The sequence below is a fragment of the Calypte anna genome, chromosome 5 (genome assembly GCF_003957555.1).
Source record: "Calypte anna isolate BGI_N300 chromosome 5, bCalAnn1_v1.p, whole genome shotgun sequence".
Classification (NCBI taxonomy): Eukaryota; Metazoa; Chordata; class Aves; order Apodiformes; family Trochilidae; genus Calypte; species Calypte anna.
The window spans coordinates 10,054,429-10,081,328 of NC_044250.1; the positions used below are offsets into that span (position 1 = coordinate 10,054,429).

The 26,900-nt window shown below is 41.4% G+C and overlaps 1 protein-coding gene across 1 annotated transcript in view; it reads right to left on the reverse strand.

The window, feature by feature from the left end:
- TUB (TUB bipartite transcription factor) overlaps positions 1-24,673 on the reverse strand; it is a 55,688-nt gene extending 31,015 nt beyond the window's left edge. Inside the window, 7 exon segments of the mRNA XM_030451438.1 lie at positions 542-704; positions 2,112-2,163; positions 24,112-24,260; positions 24,262-24,345; positions 24,347-24,428; positions 24,430-24,575; positions 24,578-24,673. Of these exon segments, the coding sequence (XP_030307298.1) occupies positions 542-704; positions 2,112-2,163; positions 24,112-24,260; positions 24,262-24,345; positions 24,347-24,428; positions 24,430-24,575; positions 24,578-24,673 (772 nt within the window).
- Positions 24,674-26,900: the final 2,227 nt, after the last annotated feature.

Here is a 26,900-nt window from a genome sequence, read left to right on the forward strand (position 1 = left end):
GCTGTGATGCCTGAAGCATCTCTGTTTCTCCTGGATTCTGTAATCTTTAATGAGAAAGCATAAACCACGTTGTACAAGCTTGAAATGTTCTTCTCTACCTACGCACCTCTTTCAATGAACCTTGCAGAAAAAGAATATCTTTCAAATTATTCTATTCAAACTTAGCTGAAACTAGTTAACAGCTTTAAAAATTACCATTAACACTGTCAGGCTTAAGCAAAATTATATATGGAGGAATACACAGAATGGAACAGAATGAGCTTTACTTCAGTAGGAACCAAGACACTTGAATATTCATGGCAGAAAGGACAAACTACTCTCTGTTTCCCAAAGCACTGAAAAGGCATCTATTTACCTCCCTCCTGTCAGGCTACCATTGCAAGCCCTGATGTTTTTATCCCAAAATGTAAGTGAAGAGTATCATCCATTTACTAAAATACCAGAATCAACCACCTTTGTTCTCATTAGCATAAACGTAGCATGAAGAGCAAAATACTAGCACTTGCAGTAACTATACATGCAGTAGATCATATTCATATACCATGATATATGGTGCTGCTGTTGCTGTTAAGATACGATTCAACCAGTGGCGCTTGTTCTTCCGACTGTTTCATTCTGCGTGTTCTCGTGCGACTGTCCACATTGGACTGAACCATTAATGGCTCCTGGCGCTTTTTTTTCTGCTTCTGCTCTAGCAATGCTCGCTGAGGAAAAGACAAAGAACAGCATCTGTTACTGGACTCCAAGGAGTAGCAATCTGTGGTGAAAAACAGTGGGTATTGTTACACCTTCCCCAGTTTTCCAGTGGCAGCTGTCGGTAAGCGGGATATGGGGATATCAGGTTATAGGAAATCTTTCAAAAAAAAAAATGCAACCAATCCACTGCTAAAACACCGTCTGCTGAAAATGGCAAATAATTAAAATAGATCTTTCTGAGCAGTCTACCAGCTGTCAGAGCTTGCTTGGAAATAACCCTTGGGAATGCAACAGTGTGAGAGTACTGGCTGTGAAGCTGTGAAGCAATGGGAGGGTAAGCAAGGGCATGAAGCAGAGAAGCCAGTTTATGTCTCTGTAAATTAAAAGCAGGTAATCTGCAAACTAGAATCAAGTGACAATGCTGGGCAGGAGCCTAATTTAACAACTGTACAAGATGAACTTTAATTAAATACTTGAATTTCACAGCAACACCTGCTGAAACCTAAAACTTTCAGCATTCAGTGGCACCAATAGGCACATCTTTCTTTGAGCCTTCTTCCACAACATTAGAGAACTGAACTGTTAATTTTATTTATCCATTGCCTTACCATTCCCAGTGATGTTTTGCTTTTAGAAAAGAGATGGACTAAAACTGAGAAACAAGAATGGAGCCTTTCAGCTCCATAAGTTGTGTAGAACACCTCAACAGTACTTCAGTCAGAATCTAATAAAGGATCATGACATAAATATAAAGCATTTGCATTTGAAAATGAGATGCTGGTAGACATGCAAGGTGATATAAAAGTGGGAAAGAAATGCAATTTCTTTAAAAAAAACAAAAATTAAACTCACAAGGTCTAACTCTAATCATGACAAAGTTTTGTGAAAAAGCAACCAAGGAAAAATCAAGGGAAACATGGAAACGACAAACCCCATTAAAACTTGATGACAAAATTCCCTGAGATTTCATGGCAGAGATTCTGAATCACTTTCTTATACAAGTCATGTAGGAATACAGTAGCAAAATAGGCAACATAGCAAATAGTGCCACCAGTTTACAGCCAAAAAGACCAAATCCATGGAACAAAAGGAAGACATTGTGTAAAACCTGTGTTGGCTGGTATATCTGCCAGAACCTCTTCTCCTTTCTGGTCCCTCAAAGGGGTAACAAATACATTTTAAGTCAGCTCAAAACAAGACCAAGGCAGTAAAAATAAGAATCATTCAAACACCGGTCATAAGAAAAATCTAAATGCAAGTTAAACCCCAAGTAAACTTTAATGTCCAGACCTCTCTTGCATGTCCTAATCGGAGGATGCACTCTGATTTCTATCAACTGCCAGGTAAATGTCAGCTATTTTGTTTCTCCAAGATTTCAAAATCACAGAGCAAATAGAACCCCTCCAAAATCTTACCTGTCTGTCAAGCTTCTGCTCACGCAGGCTGCTCCCCTCATCATCCAGAACACTGCAAAGACAAAGAGTACGTAATTGGAACAAATGTATCACTCAAAACAACACCCAACACCAATCACTGGAGCAAATTCCTGCAGGAGTTATCCATAGAAAACACTCAGTATGTTCTAGGAAGTTTACCTGCCCTGAGCTGCAAAAGTTGGCTCAATAGAATTTAAATGCAGTCCATGAAAACCTGAAAACTCTGTTTCACATTAACTTCAATAGAAATACACATTCCAGCAGTTCACAAGGAAATGCAAAGTCCATAGTCTACAGCTTGTTTTCTTCTTCACTGTCATCTAATGCAAAACCTCAAAGCATACAGCAACAAGGGTTGATTGAGATTTGCATATAAAGCATAGAAAAGGTAAGGAGCATAAAACAGCTGCTTAGCAACTCAGCAGAATTTCAAATTACATCAGGAAAATTAACTGTCTAATCTTCTGCACTCTGGAAATCAGAATTTATTCCTGAATATTTGAAAAGTCACATTGATTGCTGTGCCCTTCAACTTTTAGAGCCTGGCAAGACAAACAGTATTGTGCACTGCCATATTTCTGTCTGCTGATTGTTGCTACTTGGGAGATTAACTCCTGGAAATTCAATAATTTTCATTATTAGATGTTAAAAACTAATGGCATTGAGAAAACTGTATTTGTGAAGCATTTCACTGAACTACAAACTACACTTTATTTTTCTGGAGAACAAAGGTCTCTTTTGTAAGAACATTATGGTTAAACATTGAATGCAGGTAATTAAATCTTTTAAACTTTAATATATCATCTACAAGGAAAATAGTTCTATAGAACGAAAAAATAGCCTCTTACAAGTAGCATTCATTTTCTCTTAAAACATTTTCATACCATCGGCCCCCTTTTTTATAATCACTCTTAACCATCAAAAAAGCAAAAAAGAAAACATGCAGGACAAACAAACCTGAATTTTGACCTACAAATAACCAAATAGTAGAAATTTCAATAAAAATTTAGCTTCCCATGTTTTATTATATACCCTTTAGGAGACAGTAACATGATAGTAGAGTTATTAGAATGCCACCTTTCCAACGCCTGCTGTATCAAAGCCTCATAATTAAGCATTATTGGTAGCACCATCCTCTTATAATTTTTACTCAGGCCATACATTACAAAAAGCTGATATTGCACAGAATGAAACTATGCTGGACAAGTACTATGAAATTCCACATTACACAGAGTTCACAGAAAATATCAAAGATAAAAACTCTCACTTTCACAAGAATGTTCTGCTTTACAAGTATCCTTTGTTTGATACATTACAGAAACAAGTTATAAAAAGAAGACTTAACATTCCTCCATGGTATAGAGTATCAGGTTTTTTTCAAGTGTTTCACTACCACTGCAATACATATTAGCTCTATTGCTTGGAAAGTAAAACCACCCAAACGGATATATTTGGCCAAACAATTGAGGAAAAGATGTTCAAGTGTAAAGTTTTAAGTTTAATGCCCCTGAACAAATCTTCCTCATTTAAGACAGCACTTGAAAAAGGCCTAACCCATGTAATAATGCTAATACAGACCATTAAGAACTGTGCAGGCAGCCATGGATATGCAGCAGAGAGGTCAGGAGCCACTATTGCTCCAGCCCACCAGTCATTTGCAGAGCTATAGAGAAAGCTCTGAGCTCTTCTCAACTTCTACTTTATAAATCAGACTATGTTGACTCCATGAGATATGTTAAATGAGCTATATATATGCATCTCAGAGATTGCCATAAATCACCAGTTCAGTAATTATCTTTATGTGAATATAATGGTTTGGAGCATTACGCTGCACTGGCTATAATTCTAAATTCTCCATCACAGACAAGGTGTCTAAGCAACATCACAGCAAACAGCAGTCTGAAGACATGGGTAGTTTGCACTGATTAACACTAAAACAACTCTCCATATTGCCCTTCTACTGCAAGATGTTGTTTTTCAAGCCTCTGAACATATGCAATCAAAGCTGACACCAAAAGCAGCATGCCTTGAAAATCAGCTGACAGCCTTATCTGGAACTTCCAAGTCCTTCATTGTCCCACTCTGCATTTTATGAAGCTCTGGGTTGTTTCTACAATCCTTTTGTAAATATGCATTAACTACAAGCATTGCATTATTTAAGCCATAACATTTAACAACTACAATTGAACTCCCCCTTTCTTCAATGACCCCAAGGTTCAGTAGAATAGAATCAGCTATTTCAGTAATTCTTTCCCCTCCAGATTACTGGACTTGGACTAGAATGCCTTATGCCCACTAGATAGGTACAACACCCCTTTGAATCCTTTACAGTTTCTAAAAGGCCATAAAAGTAATCTCATTACTATGAAATCCTGTTTTAAAAATATCATTTTAATTGTTACTCAGTCCAAGTGGCAGAGAAAAGCTGCAGCTCTGTCTTTTCTTCATGTCTAAATATTTATTACACAAATCCAAATTAAAAGAGGATCCAACTTAGACTAGATTTTCTTCTGCTGGAATTGCAGAGTACTCTGGTCCAATACTGTGTATTTTGTTAATATTTTCTAAAGGACCAGTGGACCTTGGAGTTGCTGATTAGCAACCAGGTTTTCACATTCTCTGATTTTCAGTGGAAGAACTCTCCTGAGAATGGTTGACTCCTTAGGTTTTCCATTAAGAAACATCAGATTTTTAATAAAGAAACAAATAAACGGGTAGGTGGGTGAAAGAATGAATAAATAAATAAATAGAAATAATAAGCTTTGTTTCCATGGCAATTCCATCTGGCCCTCACTCTTGCTGCTTTCAAACTCATCTGCAGCCCACCCTGTGATGTGGATGTGTAACCACCACTGACCCTTTTCCCACACTTCAGTGAAGCCTTGCAAAAAGCTTTAGCAGCTGATCTTGCCACAGTGCCTGTCACTCCATGCACTCTGACAGATGCTCCAGGGTCCAAGAGCTGAAATCCAGAGAACTTACCCTGTACTTTTTCAGGAAAAAGCAAAAGTCTGGCAGTAGAAACATAGCCTTTGCCCTTCAAAAAAACAGAAATCTCAGAATCACAGAATTATTGAGTCTGGAAAAGATCTCTGAGGTCATTCAGTTCAGGCTATGGCCTAACACCACCACACCAGCCAGACCATGGCACTAAGTGCGACACCTGCCTTTCCTTAAACACTTCCAGGGACGGAGACTCCACCACTTCCCTGGGCAGTCCATCATTACATGAAGCTCCACAATTTACTTCTGAGATGAACAGAAGCAGGAGCTTCTTTAAATCATCATTTTGCTACATTTTACTGCAATTCCACATGGGCTGATTTTGATTTAAGTAAAATCAGAAAAGCCTTAATTCAAATAACACATTTCACAGCAAGTACTTCACCTTTACCCTTTGAACATGCAAATTTCTGGCATTTCATCAGGGCATTGCAATACAAAATAACAAGCAAGAAATGCTTTCAATTGGTTTGTGCAAGATGCATATAGCCACTAATCTTATTTATTTTTTAATATAAAAGGTCTGCCATTGTAAAGCAGCTCTATTGTTTCTGCCTGAAAATGAATCAGTGTTTTTGTTCCTTCCTGACAGTTCTTCATAAGGCAACATTTTTCATAATAAAACCTTTTTTTTTTTTTTCCAGGACAAAGGTCAAAGATCACATCTATCACATCTCTGCAGCCCAGCACTAACTGCGCTGAGAAGTGTTCCTGTTCAAACAACCAAACGTGTACTACCACTAAACTTTCATAAGCTGTTTCAAAGTGTCACCCTCTTGTTTTCTCTTTCTGCTACTTCATTATAACACTTCCCTTACATCAAAAACCCAAAATTCTACATGAAATCAGGGACCTTTGAACAAGTGAAATGAATGCACATAGTCAGGGATACCTGAAACAACCAGTTCACATCATAAAAATATGATAAATTGGATAAGAAAATACTATTCCCATTTACAGCACTAAACCAGAAGCAATGAAAAATTAAAGATATTTTCATCTTTAATTTCTTCTGCCTTAATACCAACTGCAATTCCAGAGCAATGGATGATCAAACCAGATGAAAAGCAAAAAAAAAAAAATTACATCATATCAGACAAATCTTCAAGATCACTCTTATTTTTTCCACACACTCTTGCTGTGAAGCAAGCTGGTATGTTTCTGTGTTGAGAAAAACAGGTTAGGGGATGTTTTAGGACAACGCCAACTCAAAAGGACATGAATTGGTGTTATGTGCCATTTAAATGTTACAAAGTCTCTAAAAACATATGAAATAAAATTCCTGCAACGAGATAGCACTTGGCTTATTGGATACCATCTGTCATATTCACCCAATTACACTTCTCTATAATCTCTATACTTCCACAAAGTCTCTGTAGTTCCATAAAACCCAACTGCTCTGGATAATGTTACTGTTAAGCCTTTAGGAAGCAGCTTTCCAGCAGCACTGATGAAATGCTACTGTAAAAGCCCATTAACAGGGTCAGAGACCTGCAGGCTGAATTCATGCTCAAAAGGGAATGGCACACAGTTACCTTCTTCAAATAGGAGAAATTCAGGCAACTCCTAACCACTGAAGCCAGCAATCTCTAAAAAGTCCTAACAGCCCCAAGTCCCCTCATAAAATAAGATAACTCCTGCATGTATGCCATATGCTGAGTTCAGCCCTTCAGAGAACATTATGATCTCGGACTCACACCCTAATCAAAGACTGTAAAATGAAACAAACCACTCTGAAAGACTCTGAGGGCTCCCCTCATGCTAGGAAACATCAGGGTTTTCTGAGCCCAAAGCAGCTGGTCAGTCATCCGAGTTAAATGAGGAAATTCTTTCCTCAGCCTGGCCATCTTTTTCTCTGAAGAGCAGCCCAAGGACATTCAATCTTAGTTTGATCTTCTCCAGCCAGCAGCAGAAGCTCTTGGGTTTGTCCCATGCATGCTCACAGAGCAGGGAGGGTGACAGCCTACAACTGCTACACCCATCAGTTCCCACCAAACTGACCCTGTGTACAGGCACCACAACTGCTACAGGAGTGCAGGCTGCATTTCTTCAGGGGAAGCTTCAGAGGAATAAAATGGTTTCACTGTGACTCTCCCACAGCACATAAAAGCATCCCTGTCGAGGGGAACAGCACTGCTTCCCCTGCCTGTGCAGCTCTTCTGGAGACCCTTAGAAAGACCAAAAGAGATAAAGCAAAAGGGTAGTGGGAAAAAATGGCAGGAATATGAACACAGCTATTTGTATCAGAATTCTAAGCACCAAGTCAGCTGCAAAACGCCAGAGGATGCAGAGGATTATACACTGTGTCAGTGATCCAAATGGCACTAAAAGTAATGCCTGCAGGGCAGATGGCTGATAGCAGAGACAGAATTTGTAGTTGCACAAATAATTACAGAACCAAATGCTTTATTTTCTCTCCAAATTCTGTCTGGCAAACTTAAAAATCTGTAAATGAACAGGACCTTAATGAATTATTAGTCCTATTTGCTTCAGTAAAGTTTATCTAACTGTCCATTGCACATTGAGACACTCATGTCTGTCCAACAGTTCTCTTCTGGGGATTAGAAAGAAAAACAAAAAACTTCTTAGCACTCTACATTTTTCCAGTAAGTCAACACAGAATAATACTTTAATACACAGTTAATACTTATCCATCCCTCCCCAGTCATACAATAAGTATTTGCACCTGGGTAAGAGATAACATCTTTATCAGTGACCTGGAGGAGACAACTGAGTGCATCCTTGTCCCATTTGCAGAGATGACAAGTGGGGGGGGGAACACTCAATATCCCTAGAGGTGTACCTGCTGCCCAGAAGGGCTCTGACAAGTTGAAGGAATGGTTGACAGGGGCTTTGGAGAATTCAACAAGGACAAACACAAAGCCTTTTACCTGGAAAGGAACACACACCTCCAATGACACAATCTGGGGGACCTCCTGGTCAAAAAGGACCTGGGTTCTTGGTGTACAGTGAGCTGGACATGAGCAGCAGCATGCCCTGACATCAAAGGCAGCCAGCAGTGTCCTGTACTCAGCCAACAGTGTCCTGTACTGACAGGAGCATAGCCATTAGATCAAGGGAAGTGATTAAAAAACATGCTTCTTTTCTCTATAAGTATAAGACTGCATAAATCAAACAGCATCCTGTTTTAAACCCCCTGGCAAAAGAAAGATGTTCATCATGTTGAGCAAGTCCAAAGGAGAGTGGCATCTGGGAGCTGGAGCACTTGTCCTGTAAGGAGAGGTTGAGGGACCTGGTCTTGTTCAGACTGGAAAAGGGATGGCTTTGGAGAGACCTAATCACAGTCCTCTAACACCAGGCAGTCCAGAAGGGTTGTGCAGTCTCCATTCTCTCTCACTCTCTCATTCAGACCTAAATGAATAAAGCCCTGAGCAACCTGGTCTGACCTCACAGCTGACTGTGCTTCAGTCAGGACATTGGACTGATAAACTCCAGAGGTGCCTTCCAGCCTCCAGAAGTCCCTCCCAGATCTGTGAATAGTGTCCTTGCTTCAGATGTCATACAGAACTAAAATATCAGTGTCCTGAATGAGCTGTATGGAAGATGATAAAAGGAGTTTAACTGAAAGAAAATACAGCATCAGGAACACACAGGTTTTTTTCTTAATTCCACATAGATAATTTTTAAGCTAAACTCCACTCAAATCCTCAGCATGACTACACAATTGTATCTGTGCTCTGTTTTAACAGAGCACACAGTTCACAAAAATAGATCTTCAATTGTTACAACCTCAGGCATATGTGAAACCAAGAGAAATTGTAGAAATCAAATCTCCTAAATGTTTTCCTCAGAAGAATCTTTTTTTTAAAAAATAAATCATCAGAACCAGGTAAAACACATTGGAGGAGGGGTGTATTACAGGATATACACACACACTCCCATATAAATATACACACTCAAAATGAAGCACTGGACAAGAGCAAACAGTCCAAGAGACCCTCAGTGCTGAAGAGAACAACAGGAGCCCTCTAGACACTGTAGGTATGCTTTGTATTAACAAGATCCAGATTTGAGTTCAGCCAGAAAACTGTTATTCACCTTCCAGAAACTAAACTGAAGTAACTGAGAAAAATAAACTACAGTTTAGGACCTGAAGCTGACAGTAAGCTTTCAGTAAGGATGGTAAAAAGCCAGAAAAAAAGATCTACTGAGGGGAAATTATTTCCTAAAGCACATAGCATGTTCTAAATAACCTGAAGTTGTCACTTGACCTGGAAAGATAGTTGAACCAATATTGGTACAGATTCCTTCTCTGCAATTACACAGAGGTGAATAAGGCAACACACAGCAGTATAGTGCAGGTAATGAAAATAACACCTAAGGGAAGAGTGAGGTACTGGGCTACTTCTTGCCCTGCCTCAATACACACAAGCTATGAATGCAATGTTAGAAAGAAAATCCAATGTCCCAAAAGAAGTGAAGTTAACAAACATGAATGATGTAGCACAAACACACAGTAGCCTTTGGGTATTATGTGAGCTACGCTGAAATTATATTTGAAGTAGATCAATGAGAAGTGCCTGGATCAGAGCAAATTGGGAAGTTAAAAAAAAAAAAAAAAAAAAGTCCTGGCTTGGAAATAGACTACCTGCAATGCAGATGGATCCAGATGACAAATGACATGACTTTCAGGAAGTGCATTTATTGAAAACACATTGCTGCCAGCCACAGGGAAGATCCAGCCCTAGCATTCAGACTGGTTTCTCTTTTAGTGCCAAATTTCAACCAATCTTAGTCATTAAAATAGTTAAATACATGCACAAATGAAAGCAACCCATTAGTGTAAAAAGCATCTGACCACAACAAACTGTAAATTAAATTAAGAGAAAAACTAGGGAAAAGTATTGTCTGGATAAGGAGATTGCATTTACACAAACACTGCAGAACAAGAGGTCTCTGCCTGGACCTCAGGGGACTATGACAGCTCTTCTGTTCCAGTAGTGCTGCAGTGGTAAAAGATGTGACCTAGAACAGACCTCTGTGCTTCTGACAGAGAAAAGACTGTGAAGCACTGTGATCAAGTGAAAACCTGCCCTTGATGGCTCCTTTCCCTTCCTTACACCTCTTCCATGAAACATGGTTCTGCCCAGTTGTCAGCACACTGGACCTATTTTACATCACACAGCATAACTTTCCAAGACACCTGTAAAATGAGATTAACAAGTCTTAACAGCCTTTGGAACTACCTTTGTGATGTGAGAATGAAGCATTACAGGTGCAGTAACTAACCTAAAAACAATCCTGCCCTTTAAAATAATAGGATTATTTTGAAGTGCATAACATTATTTTGAAATACATACCAAACAAAACGCTGATCCCAACAACAGGGTCAATTCTGCAAATGTTCAGGGAGGCTTCTCCCTGCAGTAGGGATGTAAACACAGGGACCAAGACGCAGTTCAAACACACAGCTCCTGAAAGAGGTGATACCTGTGGTAATTCACTAATGCAGCAACTCAGTCACAGACCTCACTCCCTTTCTGTGTTTAGGACAGGATAGGAAAAAAAGATACAGTTGTAGTTATTGGATTGGTAAAGGAATAGTAAAAGTGAACTGAATTTATTGAAAAGGTGAAGGTGAAGGAGACTACCTAGTCTCTTTTAAGCTGTTTTAACAAACAAAACTAAAGAAAAACACCATAAGAATTACAACCCTGGTAGAAGAAGTTTGAAGTTTTCCTTTTTACAGGTGGCTTTACAGTTTCTATAGAATACAGTTTGTAAGAGAAGACTTGTGTCATTTCCTGATAGATAATTACCTAGAAACAGAGTATTTTGCCACTCTTTTCCCCCACAGATACCATCTTTATAATCCAATCTAGTATTCCTTTGCTGAAACTGGGGAAATCAGATTTTTCATCTTGGTTTGAGTTCATTCTCTGCACTCACCTTCTATACTAAGTAGCAATGAGTGTAATTCTCACTAAGGTTATGCCATTGATCCCTGCACAAAGTGTACTGAAAATTTACACTCAAATGATATATTTCTGGGTACTGGTAGAAATTACCCTTCTCTAGCATCAGATTATAATTATATAGGATTGCAAATTATACGTTTGTCAGTTCCTCAAAACAAAACGGATAGCAAAATCTGCAATTCTAATGGCTGTTTTCATGCTAAATACAGATACTGAGAACACTGCTCTTCATTTACCAATTAAGACAAAAATTGCTTCCTTTGTCTTTTTCTTCTTTTGTCTTGAGGATTCAGGCATATTATAACACTATGGAAGGACAATGATAAAATAGGAAAAATCTATTAACTACTTATTGAAAGAAAAAAAGAAAAATAAAAAGGAAAAGAAGAAAAAGGGGAAAAAAGAAAGAAAAATAAGAAAGATAACAAGAAGAAAAATAAAGAAAAGAGGAAAAAAGGAAAAAAGGAAAGAAAGGGGAAAAGGGGAAAAGGGGAAAAGGGGAAAAGTAAAAAAGAAAAAAGGAAAAAAGGAAAAAAGGAAAAAAGGAAAAAAGGAAAAAAGGAAAAAAGGAAAAAAAGGAAAAAAGGAAAAAAGGAAAAAAGGAAAAAAGGAAAAAAGGAAAAAAGGAAAAGAGGAAAAAAGGAAAAAAGGAAAGTAAAAACTCTCCTTTTTAAAACACAATTCAAATGTTCAGAAGAGTGGGTTTGGTTTCTTTGAAAAACAAAGAAGGGAATAAGAAATAAAGAAAGATGAATGCTAATCCTACACTGAATTTCAGTCTGTGGATTCAATCTTTGGTGTTTAAATGAATTTTCAGTACTCAATTATATTGTGAGAAGTCTTTTCTGTGTGTTTACAACTTGCCAAGAATAGCTTCAAGATAGAAAGAATAACCAGAAACTAAATTTTTGTAAATGTCACTTTCCACACATGCAAAAAAAGTGCAAATTGTTTCCCATCCCGAATGCTTTAATAACACAGCTTGAGAAGTTCCTATAAAACCACCACTATTTCTAACTTCAAACCCAGTGCAGCGTTAAAGAGGTATCACTGATGAGAGCCACTGCTTTGTATTTGTTTGAGTATGAGACAGGTCCTGAGGTAATTCAAGATACTCCAGATCTTGGATTTTGTACTTTCTATTTTTCAGCAAAGGAAACCAGCACAATTTCATTTGCTCCAGTGTGTCTTCAAAAGAGTCTAGAGAGAAACCATCTTTGGGTTTGTGTAACCAAACAGATCACAGGTGCTAAGAAAAGATTGTGTTGACAAACAGTACAGTAAAGTCTACGGGCACTTTTTGTGGATACCAGCAGAGTCAAGCACACAAATCAGTTGGCTAGGAAGTTGTCTGAAGCTTGTGTTTAACCTGTAAAGCAAAGGCTGGAAAAGCAAAACCTAAAGGGGTTTTACTGCACAAAGAGCTGCTCAGGACATCAGCAGCAGACCATTACAGAAAAGGACTTCCCACCATTCTTCTCATATTTTTTAATATGTGCTGAAGTTGCTGTTTTAATTATTCCACTTCACGTGGCAGAATGCCTGTTAACAACAATTCCAGCAAAAGGAGACTTTCTTCTGAGAGAAGAGTTCTGCTGCTTACCAAGGACTTACAGAACAAGAAGTACTGGCTTTAAGCTGGGAGAAGGTAGATTTAGAGTACACATTAGGAAGAAATTCTTCACTAGGAGGTTGGTGAGACACTATAACAGGTTGCCCAAGGACGGTGAGAACGCCTCACCCCTGACAGTGTTCAGGGCCAGGCTGGATGGGGCTTGGAGCAATCTGGTCTGGTGGGAGGTGACCCTGCCCATGCAGGGGGGTCAGAACTGGATAATCTGAGGCCCCTTCCAGTCCAACCCATTCTGTGACTCTATGCAAAGCAATCTCCACTGGGCACTGATGTGCCACATACAGCTTTGTCAGCAGACACATTTCTAAGCCTACTAGTTCACTCATATGAAATATTTTCAATTAAAATGTAAAATATATATATAAACGTGTGGATATCAGACTGGTTGCTGCTTTTCTAGAACGGGAAGCAAATCATACAAGTAAAACTGAATTTAAAACATTTAGGTATTTATGTTTTCTTCTCCCCCATGAAACATGTCTGTTAATGATACTTTTTGCATAAGAGTACGAGACAGAAAGCAGCAAAGAAGTGTATCACTGGAAGTTTCAAGAATTCTCATTCACAGGGGTTCTGTAATAAAACTTTACCAGAGGACTCAAGTTTAAATTCCTCCACTGACAGTTCAGTGCAAGAAAGAGATTTTGTCCGATTGCTTAAGGAAGAAAGACTTGCATGTTAATAACCCCAAAAACATTGCGAAGAAAGTTTACTGGGTTCAGCTTTTCCTGTCAACATAGTTCTTATCTAAATTTTGATTTATTACAAACTGACAAGCAGAAAGCCCAAATAAAGAAAGAAAAAAAATAACTTGTTTAAGATGCAGTAAGGATGGGAGTGGAAGATAAAGAAAATATAATTCCTTCCCCAATCTTACTACTGAGTTTTTATCCTGAAAAAGCCCCTCTTCAGCTTTATGTGCAGTGTCCCCCCCTTCTGTGCCACAGGGAGATCTCCTTTGCCTTTCCAACAGCTCCCAGAGGTCCCACAAGGTGCAGTAGGTGAGGGTGAGACACAAGGTGGGCAATGCACCACAGCACCATGGCAAGATGGACCCAGACCACTGAGGAACCTGCCCCACAGAGACACCATCAGCCACCAGGTTTGTGCCAGCAGAAGGAGACAACAGCAGGAATAAGTGAGTACACACTCTCTCAGATGAAGAAAGCTACTCCAGGCAAAGCTGGAGACTCCTTTTAACAATATCAGATGTAATTAAGCTGCTTCTGGCACTGTGGGAACATATTTCCAAATGTATTTGAGTAAGGCAGAAAGTAAGAGTGAAAATAAGATCTCCCTTTGGGTCTAATCAACACTCACACACCAGCAGACGTTTTTCTACCCCTCTCAGAAAAATACACATAACTCTATCTTCTGACTTCCTTATTGAATGCTAATTGTCCACTGCACAAAACCTCTAATTGATGTAGAATGGGATCACTGTTATTTGCACATTTTCATAGCTCTCACATTTCAGGGCACAACCCTCAGTCCGTGTTTGCTGCAGGATACGGGGTTACAAGGTGAGCCATTCCAGCCTGCAGGATCATCCACTGGATCTCGTTCAGCTCCATTCTGTCAGATCAAGAAGGCTCCAATTTCCTGCTCTCTCAGGACTTAGCCAAAGCTGGAATAGGACGTAGAAGACTTCAGCCCAAGAATTATGGACAGAAAGCCACTGACACAAGCAAGCTGGAAATGCATGGGACAGCAACAGCTTCCTCCATGGGACCCTTTTAAAGGGATAGTGTTGTAACTGCTCACCATGCTGCCCCTCTGGGAACACTTTTATTTTTTTTATTTTCAACAGAAAGGACCTTTAAGATCAAGGCCAACCTTTAACCTAGCACACTACCAAGCCCTGCTCAACTTCAGGACACTTCCTCTTGTTCTATCATGGGTTACATGGGAGAAGTGACCAACCCTCCCCTCATCTTTCCCCAGCCTGTTCTCCAGACTTAACAACCCCAGTTTCTGCAGCCTTTCCTAGAGGTTCTCTAGACCATTCATCAGCTTGGTTGCTTTTCTCTGGACATGTTCCAGCACCTCAATGTCTTTGTAGTGAGGGGCCCAGAACTGAACACAATACTCAAGGTGTGGCCTCACCAGTGCTGAGTACAGGGGCACAATCACCTCCCTGGTCCTGCTGACCACACTTTCTGACACAAGCCAGGATGCTGCTGGCCTTTTTGGGCACCTGGGCACACTGCTAGCTCATATCCAGCCAGGTCTCAACCAACACCCCCAGGTCCTTTTCCACCAGGCAGCTTTCCAGCCACTCCTCCCATGCCTGTAGCATTTCCTGGGGTTGTTGTGACCTAAATGCAGGGTCTGGCACTTGGCCTTGTTAAACTTCATACAACTGGCCTCAGCCCATTGATTCAGCCAGTCCAGGTCCCTCTGCAGAGCCTTTCTACCCTCAAGCAGATCAACATTCCCACTCAGCCTGGTGTCATCTGCAAACTTACTGAGGGTGCACTCAACACACATGAAGTAAAAGACAAAATCATACAGAACACCATCTTTATAGTTGCAATTTATTGCACTAAGCAGTCATGTTTGGCATTATTACTAAGTTCATAGTAAATGCAATATTGCAGAGGTGATTGTAAACTGAAACCCCTTGGGCTGAATTCTCATCACAATGCATAGAGTTACTTTGAGGACTCCTCACACTGTCAATTTGGCATTTTTACAATACATGATGCAATGCAGTGAAAACTTCTATGCCTCCAAAGCATCTTACATTTTTCTTCAGAATAAGCTCATTTTAGATGAGAATGAGCTGTTCTTGCCAAAGAGCACATAAAAACTGCAATGTGTTATATGATGTTTGTCATTTTGACTAGGCAGCACAACAGTCATTTCCTCCCTCTCTCTTCACCACATTAAATATTTTCAACAAAAGCTTCAGATTTTCAAACAGGCCATTTGATCAGGCTGTGATTGGGAAATAAGACAAGTAGTGAATCAGAGTAACCCTGAACAATGCTGAAAATCCAGCCATAGACTCTTCACACACCCGTATGTAGCATTACATTCCAGCCTTTGAAAAGCCTATACCAACCTCATGCTGAAATAAAGCTATTCTGCACATGTTCTTAAATCCGTATACTTCAATGGAATGCAATGATCAATAAACTGAAAGTCCAGCAAGTGGATAGTAATTTCCAAGGAGCACTGGACTGGGAAATGTTTTTTTCCTTCCATTACTAATCAGAACAACCTCTATCTTGCAAAGTCTCAAGAGTATAGCATTAAATGAATCAATAACAGAAGGTGCCTGAAAATCAAAAAGGGGAGGAAAAAGGGGAGGAAAAAGGGGAGGAAAAAGGGGAGGAAAAAGGGGAGGAAAAAGGGGAGGAAAAAGGGGAGGAAAAAGGGGAGGAAAAAGGGGAGGAAAAAGGGGAGGAAAAAGGAGAGGAAAAAGGAGAGGAAAAAGGAGAGGAAAAAGGGGAGGAAAAAGGGGAGGAAAAAGGGGAGGACCGACTTTGAATTTAATTTATATTTCTCCTGTGATGTTTTTTCTTGATCTTTAAAATCTGTGAGTGATACTTAAGCCTCAAGGAAGTAATTAATACTTTTTCAAGCTGCATCAATAGTGCCTGAAAACTACATTATATCATTCCTTGTAGTTAACAGTTAAAAGGTGTCTTCCAGGATGCCTTAAAGTTTTAGCCATCTCATGATGGTTGTGCACTGATGTAATGGCCCATTTTCTCTGGGTATTAATACAGTATTTCATAATTAATATATCTGGCATATCTACAAAGAATTATCCTAGTATTCTGAAAAGCCAGAGCCTCGACTAGATTGTTCATATGTATCTAGTGCTCTTAAGAGCCAAAAATTAACATTCTCAGTTTAGACCAAATAATGAATTTTAAATTAAAAGTTACATTCACATTGTGAGCTGTGCTTTGCTAGAGACCCAGCTAGCTGGAAACAAGCTAACACAGATACTGGGAACAATTCAGTTGTGGTAGTCCCTGGCTCCTCACAGACTGAACTGCATTGCTGCTCAGAGGAGTAAATCACTTCTGCATTTTTGATGTTGTACAGCTTTCAATATCTGTGTTAGCTCCTATCTAGCTTGTCCAAGTGCTTCTCTACTGCACTGCAGTATGCAGCATGGACATACCACAGAGATCAAATACAAAAGGAAAGAATTTAACCAGTGGGACACCAAGCAAAGCTATAGGGTTCTCCATGTCTCCATCACTGCATGGATTAATGATACACAACCTGCAGAGGTACCTGAGCTCTGCCTGAAGGACAGGCAATAAAACAAATCTAGTGTTATTCCAGGGCAAACACAAAAACTTCTAAAACCTCGGACTTTACTTTCTGCAGCAACAGCCAGTGAAGTGATTTAAAATTCAGTAACCCAGAAGAGTCAATTATCAGGGTCTGACTCACTGGTGTGTAGAGACATCTTTAATGTTACTTAATGTAGTTCTACAGATGCAGTGTCCCAAAAGATGCATTATTTACCCATATAACTAACCTAAATTTTTAGGTAGGCATAGAAGAGTTCATGCAATCCCCAGGTCTGCAAAAGATTGCTTAATGGAAATTCATACTTCTGGCCTGAGTCTGGGGATTTATGTCTGCCAGAAATAGTGGGATGCATTCCAAGGTACAGTAAGTGTCTTAGTCTTTCAGCTGTCACTCAACCTGTCTGGAGTAGTTAGGATAAGTCATTGTCCAGACAAGTTATCTATTCTTATACATCAAATAATTTCCTCAGTTTTTCAGAAGTGAGAATTACAACACGATGCAACATATTTGTTGCTGCTGTTGTTGCTGCAGACACAGAAAAATGCTGCTGTAGAGGTATCAGTTAGCAAAAACCTATTCTAAGAACAACAGAACCATTTTTTTTACACTTCTTGATGTGGCAGAGGTACCACTAATGGAAATACCTAGATTTTAACTTTAATAATTTCCCTTTCAAAATGATACCAAATTTGAAAGACAGAATTGTTTTGATCCCTTCCCTAAACATGGATCAAATGCTGACATATCTGTATTTCACTTGCAGATACAGTCTCCAACTTAGTCATAATTTGAAGTTAATCAAGGAATTTCTTCTTCTTGTAATTTCCCACCTGCAGGTAGTTAGAACTGTGATTACAATTAAAATTACCATTTAAAACTTCATGCTGTGGTTTGATTACCTGTGCCAAATGAGTTATATTAATTACAAACTATTATATTCACAGACTTGTGTTAACATGCATCTCAACAGGAATCAGAAGGCTTTCACTGAAATCTGCAATTCAAGACTTGATTTTGGTAAACATTTGAGAACTCCAGCTAAAACTCAACTTTATGAAAGAGTGACTCAAGCACTTCAGTTGTCAGAGAGGAAGGAATGTCACTCACAAAGCACACTCATGCATTCCTATTAATGTATTCATGTATAAACTGCTTGGTAATATTTGCTCAGTTAAAAAGCTAGCTCAGAAAAGCTGTGAAACCAATGCAATTCCCTTTTAAGTCACCAGAGAGGCTCTTGTGGCACCTCTTTGTGACTGCTTCCTGCAAGCAGCTCCATGGAAGGCAGAGGGTGGTGTTAGGAGTCCTCAGCATCCCTGTCTCCAGGTGTAAGGATGGTGATCTGACTGCACAGAATCAGCATCCAAGGGCTGCAAAATTCTTGTACTGACAGAAGCAGTTACCAGCCTCTGCTGCACAAGACCCTGCTGCTTTTCCCCAGAGAAAGTGTTTTAAAGTCAGGCAGTTTTTCCCTTTAAGCATAAAGAATAGATAAATCTGTAATTCCCAATTTATTAGCTATCCAAAAGTATAAAAGCTACTTCTGCTATAATCACTGAAAGGAAACGTAAAGATATATTTTAGCTTTATATAAATGCAGAAGACAACTCAAATACATCTGGTAAATAAACCACAGGGCAAACAGGGCATTTGAAGACCTTCCTAAATGTCACAAAGCTACGCCATGCAGACATCAACTAAAACAATTTTGTAGATATCCCCAAATACATTCATGGGTACTGAACAGGTATAAAGAAAAAATAAAATAAAATAAAATAAAATAAAATAAAATAAAATAAAATAAAATAAAATAAATTGCTATGTTACCATAAAGTATTAAATAAACCAAGGTGGTATAAAACAACTCTCTCAGAAAAAAAAAAAAAGTTTCATTTTTGCTCACATGTACCCATCCTGTTCCTAAATACTTTTTCCACTTTCTCCCACAGTTACCTTTGCACCCTCTACATGCTGTTCTCTGGAAAGAATGGGATGGTAAAAAAAGCTGATGATCATGTGTCTGTAGCAAAAACTAAAGCAAAAAGAAGTATGCCAACAATAACCCTGATCTTTCACTGGTGTTTTGTGCCTTCCTTTTGTATCTCTTTTCTAAGATGAGAATTCTCCAGATTGAAGACTGTCTTGCTGTATAACTGCACCTATTGCACAAATGCTAACACAGCCCAGAGAAGTGTTATAATCTCAGCTGAGATCCTCAGAATTTGCTGGTGTTGTCCCAACACTAAATCATGGTAACAGATTGCAAAACTGTGAGAGAACAGTTCTTCTATTCCTTGCCATCCTTCGTTTGCATGACACAGATTATAACCAAAAAGGGCATCTCCTCATCCGAGTTACTTCCCTTAATATACTACAGTAACCAAAGCTTAAGCATTAAGTGAGATATAAAAACCACTGATTTTAACATCCAAGCTTAAAGTAATAATCTTTGAATAATCTGCAGCAAATATTGAAATTAGTTTTCAATAATCTGTGAAATAAATAATTTCACCTTTAAAAAATTGCAAATGGTACTAACTACTGAAGTATTACAGTGAGAAGTTGTGACGGATTTATTCAAAAGTTACAAATAATAAAAAATACAAATTAGATAGCAAACATATACATATCCTGCAATCACCATATAGCTAGCAAAACAAAAATTTATTTTCATGACTAATCAATTCAATCAATTTTCATGAATAATAAAAATGGGAAAGAGAAGAAAGCAAAAAAAAGAGGCAAGGAGAGAAAGATATCAGGACAAATGGCAAAAAGAAATCTGTTCAGAAAGATGAAAACCAGGAAAGGATGAATTAAAAAATAAGTCAGTGTGAGGGGAAGAGGACTGAGGAGGAAGTGTGAAAAGAATCCAGTTCTCTCGAATGGCAATTTTTAGTTACTAACAAGAAGAACCACCTTCCAGAAAGCTGCTGCCTGCATGTCTAAATGGATATTGCTTTAAGGAAAGTCCAGAAATCCTCAGACATAAGAGTCAAAAGTGCTGGACTCAAGGAACAGCAAGAGGAGCTCTAACTTTACATATCCACTTTCTGGCCGTGATCCCAATCTGGGACAGATGGCTCGGAAATTATTGCCTTTGCCAGAGACCTGCAAATGATTGCCACTACCAGAAAGCCACCAGCCTAGTATGAAATGGCTCTTAGTCTTGCTCTTGATATTGATACTGCAAAAATGGCCAGGGGTGACAATATTCCAGGACAGCTGGTGCAGCCAATTATCTGTCATAAGGCCCAAAGCACAACCAGCAAGAGATGGCAAAGCCCCTTCAGCCCCTTATTTAAATCCACCTTTGGCACACGAGCAGGTTTTACTCCCAGCTCTGCAGCTCATCTCCCTTGAGCCTGTCCCATTTCCATCTAAGCCAATTCCCTGCAACTTCCACAGATCTCTATTTCTCTTCCTCGTCAAACTGAAGCCATACTTCATTTTCCTTGCTTCTCTCCTCTGCCTGGCTGATTTAGGCTATCAGCTTCAGGGCAGCAATGGCCTCTGATGCTGTGCTTCTACCTCTCCCTACCACTGATGTTGGGCAGGAGAGGATTCTGAACTCTGCACTACAGCAGCACCACCCTACAATGAGAGCACAGAGCCTCTTCAAGGGAGAGGGCTAATGTTAATGTTTTAAAACTGGGCTAATTTTACACATCTCAATAACTGGAGACAAGACAGCCTAATTTAGAGAAGAGGAGACAGATACACTTTGTACCCTTTTCCTTAGAAAAAGCAGCACTCTCATGAATTATCAATGCCATTGCCCACAGCAGGCAGCTGAGCTCCAGTTTGCCTGCATTGCAATGCACACACAAACTGCACCTTGCAGAGGGGTGAGTGCCCTACCTGCACTGCTGCCTTTGGAACACCAAGGTAGGGGATATCCCAACACCTCAGGTGAATGCCACACCAGCATCAAATAAAAATGCATATGCAATTTCAGCAATTCTATAAATTAAAAACTAGTTCAGGAAAAAATATTTGAAATGGAAACATATTTTTGAACAAAAAACCTGAACTCCTGTGAATCCATAATGATTCCCAGATAATTCTGCTTTGCATTTTCTATTGGAAACTGCCAAAGGGTAACAAAGGAAAACACTACTGTGCTGGAGAAAATTATTCCTCTAGAAGCTATACCTTCCGTAATGGGGGCAGCTACATGAACTGCAACTGACTTTTTTTACTGGAGTCTGAACTACTTTTATTCATAATAAACTTATAATAAGGGACAGTAACATTGTTAAAAATGGGCTTAATTGAAGAAGAGTTCCTGGCTTGTCGTACCTGGTATACAGCTTCTTGTAAGTGCTTAATCATAAGCTTTGATTTCTATCTATAAAGCAGCCTCGTTAAAATTAATGCTTTTTTTAAAAATAATAATTTCTCAATTGTATTTCACAACATCAGTGAACTCAAATCCCCTCATCCTATTACTATTAGCTTTTCAAAAGCAGAATACATAAGAAGAAAACACATTAATGGTAAAATGCCAAAATGGCAAACTCACAAGTAACATGAATCTTTTATCCACCTCAGCATGAGAAAGCCTGCACTGACACTGAAAGAACTGCTGGATTTTTTTCTTTACTCACCTGAAATATTCTCAGCATCTTAAAAGTGGAAGTATAATCTATTTTATGACTTTTGGACATGCAGGTGGATTGCTTAACGAGTTGTGCATGACACACAGAGTACTGATTCCCTCTAGCTCACTTCTCTTGTATCAAAAAAGATGAAATTTTGCTAAAGAAAAAACCATCTTTGCTCGAATTAATTCAGGTGGATGTCTGCATGTACATGTGATGGCTAGGAGGAAAGATGCTGATTTAGGAGCCATGATACCATTTTAAAGTTGATGCCAAAGTTGAAAGAGCTTTGCCAAGCTCAGAGAAAGGCTTGCAAGAATTTTCTAGCACACTGTACATCAGCAAGGCTTGGGGTATATCACATACATCTTTCCATACTTCAACTTGCCCAACAGCCTGTGCCCTGTCCCCCACACCAGCATCACTGACACTTAGACATTTAATGTCTAATCTCAATCACATACGCAGTCAGAAACTGTCGTTTCATGGGTAAGAATGTTCAGGGGATCCTGGAGGGTTCTTTAAACCAGCAGGTGCAATGAGATTTCCAGTGATATACCTCTAATTCAGGGATTAGCTATGAAGACTCAAAAAGAAGTCAACTTGTAGCAAGGTAACTCTGTTAGAAACCTAAAGAAAGATACTTGTGAGCAGAAATGTAGTTTGCCTTTTGGTTTTGGGGCAGTCCTCAGCAGTTTCTGGCCATAAACATATGGTTAAGATTTAAGAATAATATTTTATTAGAAGACATGAGCATCATCAAATCTGTCTTTCTCTGAAGACCTACTGCTTTGTCTCTCTGTGTCTTTGAATAGCACTGGGCAAAAACAGAAGATGGTGTTTCTTTTACTTATTCAAGGCCACTGCTATAAAACTCAGCAAACTTCTTCCATTGCTCTCTGAAGAGCCTCATGTACAGTTAAGAGAACAGAACAGTTCCTCTGCTGCTAGGAAGAGCCACGAGCAGCTGGTTTTCTGGTATTTTTGCCTTTACTACAAGGCAAACAGCATCAGAATGCATCCACTAGTCATTTTTCAAGCCTTATTGCCAATTCCTCATATCTTTTCAAAATACATGGTCTGAAAATTGTTGGAGAGAGAGTGGTGATATTCTCAGGTTCATTGTAGTAATTTTTATTTCTTCCTGATTCTTCTATTGATCAGAACAATCATGCACTCAGATTAAGAGAGCAGAACTCCACCTTTGCATCCATTGTTTTATTTTTTTTTTCTCATATTAAGCAGTGATTTATTGTGTCTATGTTGCAATCATTGTGGCATATGGTCACTACAAATATTGTCATTTAGAATGGGGCAAACTACAACTGACCTGCTTAAATAGCTGCCTTTGTTTTAAAATGCACTCTGTAAATATTTTAACTTCATGATTCCCTGAAAACACAACAAGCAAACAAAAGCCTTGAATTTTTGTATCTACCTTGCTTTATTTGCAACCAAACGAAACAACCAAGCCTTGCTGTCTTACCCAGAACGCCTTTACACAACACCCGTGATTTCTGTGTGCAGTAACTCAGTTTGAAAGAGACTTAAATGAAAACTAAAAAAAAAGCAAAAAACAAAAACCCAAAAAACTCCATAACGTCAACGTCTCTCCGAACAGGAGATTCAGAAATTGCTTTATTACTGTTCCCCAGCCCGCCCGGAGCTTCTCTGGCTCCCTCTCCCCTCTCTCCGGTAAGTCTGACACCAACTGTGTTCCTATTCCATCACCAAACGCTCCCGCTCCAAACCCGGGCACTCGGGGAGGGGATGCACGGGAAAGGCTCCGCCGCCGCCCTGCCAGGCGACAAGAGGGCAGCGCGGCCCCTCCGCGGGGCGCGGGGGCTCCGCACCTCCCCGAGGCCGGGCCGGCTCCCGCAGCTGACGCACGGGGCTCCCGGGCAGCGGCGGCCGCACGGCGGCTCCCGTAGCTTATGGCAACGGCGGAGCCAATGGCAGCCGCTTGCCGGGCGCTGCCATGGCGATCCCGCTTCTCGCCATGGCGGCTCCCCGCCCGGCACGGCACGGCTCGGCTCGCCGCCCCGCTCTCGCCGGCACCCAGCGGACTGGGTAGCGAGAGCCCGAAGGAGCCGGGCTCCCCGCCACCGAGGGCGCAGCGCTCCGCCCGCTGCATCCCGGCCGGCCGGGGGGGGCCCTGTGGCGGAGGCAGGGAGGAAAGCGCTCCCGCTACGGAGCGAGCGTGGCTCTCCCAGCGGCGCTCCCGTTCTCCGCCTGCCGAGAGCCTGACAGCTCTCCCCAGAGACCAGCCCCGAACTTCGCGGAGCAGGACCGACGCGAAGTTGGGAGGCGGGACAGAAGCCGCCCTCCGAGAGCACCCGCCAGCTGCCCGGGACGGGACCCCCCCAGCCTCCCCACCTGGCCCCGGTTCCGGCAGCGACCTCCCGGGCTCGCCGAGGGGCAGCGGCTCCGGCTCGGGATCAGTCCCGGTCCCTCCGGCCATCCCCCGTGCCCCGCACCGCTGTACCTGCCGCCGCCCCCCGGGAGCGGATCCCCGTTACCTGTAAGGGATCCAGTCCGCCTGATGCCTTGAAGTCATCTCTCCCCGGCGACGCTGCCCAGAGCCAAGGAGGGGGACGCGGCCGCTGCTGCCCGAATCGGAACCCGCCACGGCGCGGGCAGCATCCTCCGTCCGGGGCGGGGGCGGACGGCGCTCCGGTTATCCCGGCAGCGGTCGCAGAAACATCCCCCCGGGGAGGGCTCCCAGCTGCGGGCCGGGCTGCATGGGGAGGGGGGCGGCCGGGGGCAGCGGGAGGCGGCTCCCAGCCCTTCCTCCCTGCCCGGAGCGGCGGCTGAGTCGGGCACCGGAGCGGGGGAGGGGGACGCGGGAGGGGGCGGAGGAAGGGCCAGCAGCGGGCAGGGAAAGGCAGGGCAGTAACGCCGCGTCCCCGCTGCCGCTACCCGCCCGCCCCCCCGCTGCCGCCGCCGCCGCGCTGAGGCATCGCCCGGGTGAGGAGGGCCGGGCTGGGCCGAGCCGAGCCGCCTCCCGCGCCGGGCCCGCCCCTGCCCCGTCAGCCGCGCCGACACTGACTCACGGTCGGCGCCTGCCCCGGCACTGGGCATGTGCGGGGTGAGGCGGCTGGACACGGCCCGGTCCGGTTCAGCTCGTTTCGGCCCGGTTCAGTTAGGTCCGACGTGCATCACGCCGCCCCCGCGGTCGGCAGCCGCCGAGCAGCCCTCGCAGCCAACTAAGGCAGGGGAGCAGAGTGAGAAGTGCTCAGCCGCCTTCTCAACCAGCCCTACTGGCAAAATCCCTAAATTTTAGACCTCGACCCAAAATGGCTGAGGAGCCTCGGCCCGGGGTCTGTCAATAAAGCTTAACACAGCTCTTAAAGGAAAATAAATGTTCTCTGTTCACAGACACCAGCCTGGCACCCCGTGGTGACACGGACCTGGTGGGACACGGTGGCTGCCGGTCCTGGGACGGTCACCGGGAGCAATCCAGGGGGAGCCACGCCAGCAGACCAATTCTGGCTGGGGGCAGAGTGCAGTGACAGCTCCCTGAGGAGCCCGGCTCTTGCCCCACATGCACCTTACAGGTCACCCCCCTCTCATCCCAGCAGCCACAGCAGGAGTTAAACCCATTGACGCTATTGACCGTGTAAATCCCTCCCCTCCTCCCCCCTCAGTCGGTGTCAAGATTATACAGTTACAGAAACAGTTCCTGGCTTCGTGGGGAAAAAAACATATGGTATGAAGAAAGAAGGATTTCCTGAAAGATAGGGATCAAGAAATATAATCAGTATATGATTTAGGGGCATTCTGGCACCTGGTATCTCAGAAATTCTGTTGTAGGTCATGGCTACATTGCATATGAAGGACATAGGTTTAAAGAAAAGACTGATACAAGTTAGCTGAAGTCACCTTTTTGCATGGAATTGTGGTATTATGGAATAAACCATCAAGAGTTAAGTGTGGCACCAACTGTACCCTGGAAATGCTAAAATAGAGAGGGGCAGCTAAGTGATACAGACGTGAAGCTCAGATCTACTACACCATCCTCAAATTGCAATATTGGTCTTCCATGTGAGTTCACACCATCAGCAGGGTAACACACATCAGCAGGGTAACAGCACTGGCTATCCCACTGCAAGGTATTGCAGAATTAGAAGGAGGGATGAATGGTTAAGGCAGTGGACATGTACACCTCTGAGCAGTGAGTGAAAAAACCTGTTAGCCTAAGAAAAGAGAGACTGGGAGTTTATAAGTAGGGGTCTAGAAATAGTAGAGCAGAGCACTGGAGAAAGAACTTCCATTCTCATGATTTTAAAGCATAAAACCCAAGGAAAGTGTTACATGGTAGCAAATTTTAAGTGACCGAAGGTGATAATTTCTTGCATAACATGACTGTGTGGTTGAGTTCACTACCAAAGAGCATGGCTGGTGCCAGGAAGCCAGCAAGAGCCAACAGAAGATGACCCACTTAACAGTTAACAGAAATAGTAGCATGTTGTTCACTATCATGCATTTTTAAGAGGCTATTTTGTTTTAAAGCCAGAAACTAGAATTTACATTGAGATCTACCACTAAGGATGAATTATCTCACATCCAAGTGGATAAAATTATTTGCTGCTTTCTTGGCCAGCAGCAGACACTGGACTTGATAGACTTCAGTTCCAGTTGGGCACATACTGAAGCTGTGAAACAGTTTTAATGGTTTGATGTTTTAACAATTAACAATTTTTAACAATTTAACAATTTTGATGTTTTGTAAAACAAACCAAAAGAAAACCCAAAACAAACATCAAAATTGTAACTCTAAAACTATCTGTGCTAGCTGAGGATATAATTTTAAATGCTCATGCTTAGCGCTTGAGGAACCAAATAAAATTTAAAAAAAATAAATAGATCTGATCTAATCTCAGAGATGCTTCCAACCCACAGATGTTTCCAACTCAGACATAACTTATCTGCCCTTAGAAGACATCAAAGTCACCTGACAATGAGCCAGAAAATTGAAATATTCCCAGCAGAACTTGTAAGTGGAACCAATAATGCTTTGCCATAGGTGTTCATTTGGAACAACACGATAATGACCTTCTCATTTTATACCCTCTAGATTTCTTCTTCCATCAAACATGATTACTCAAAGAAGTCAGTTTGTTTAGAAAAAAAGAGCCACTGGTTTTGAAAGAATTAATGTACCAATACACTTCAGCATGGAGTTGCAATGAAGTTAAAATGAGATTGAGTTCACTGTACAAGGGAAAAATATTTGAATAGTTTCTTTGGAGCCAAAACAGCTTGAAAAATAGCAAACTAGCTCTAGAGTAGATGAGTATTTTTATAA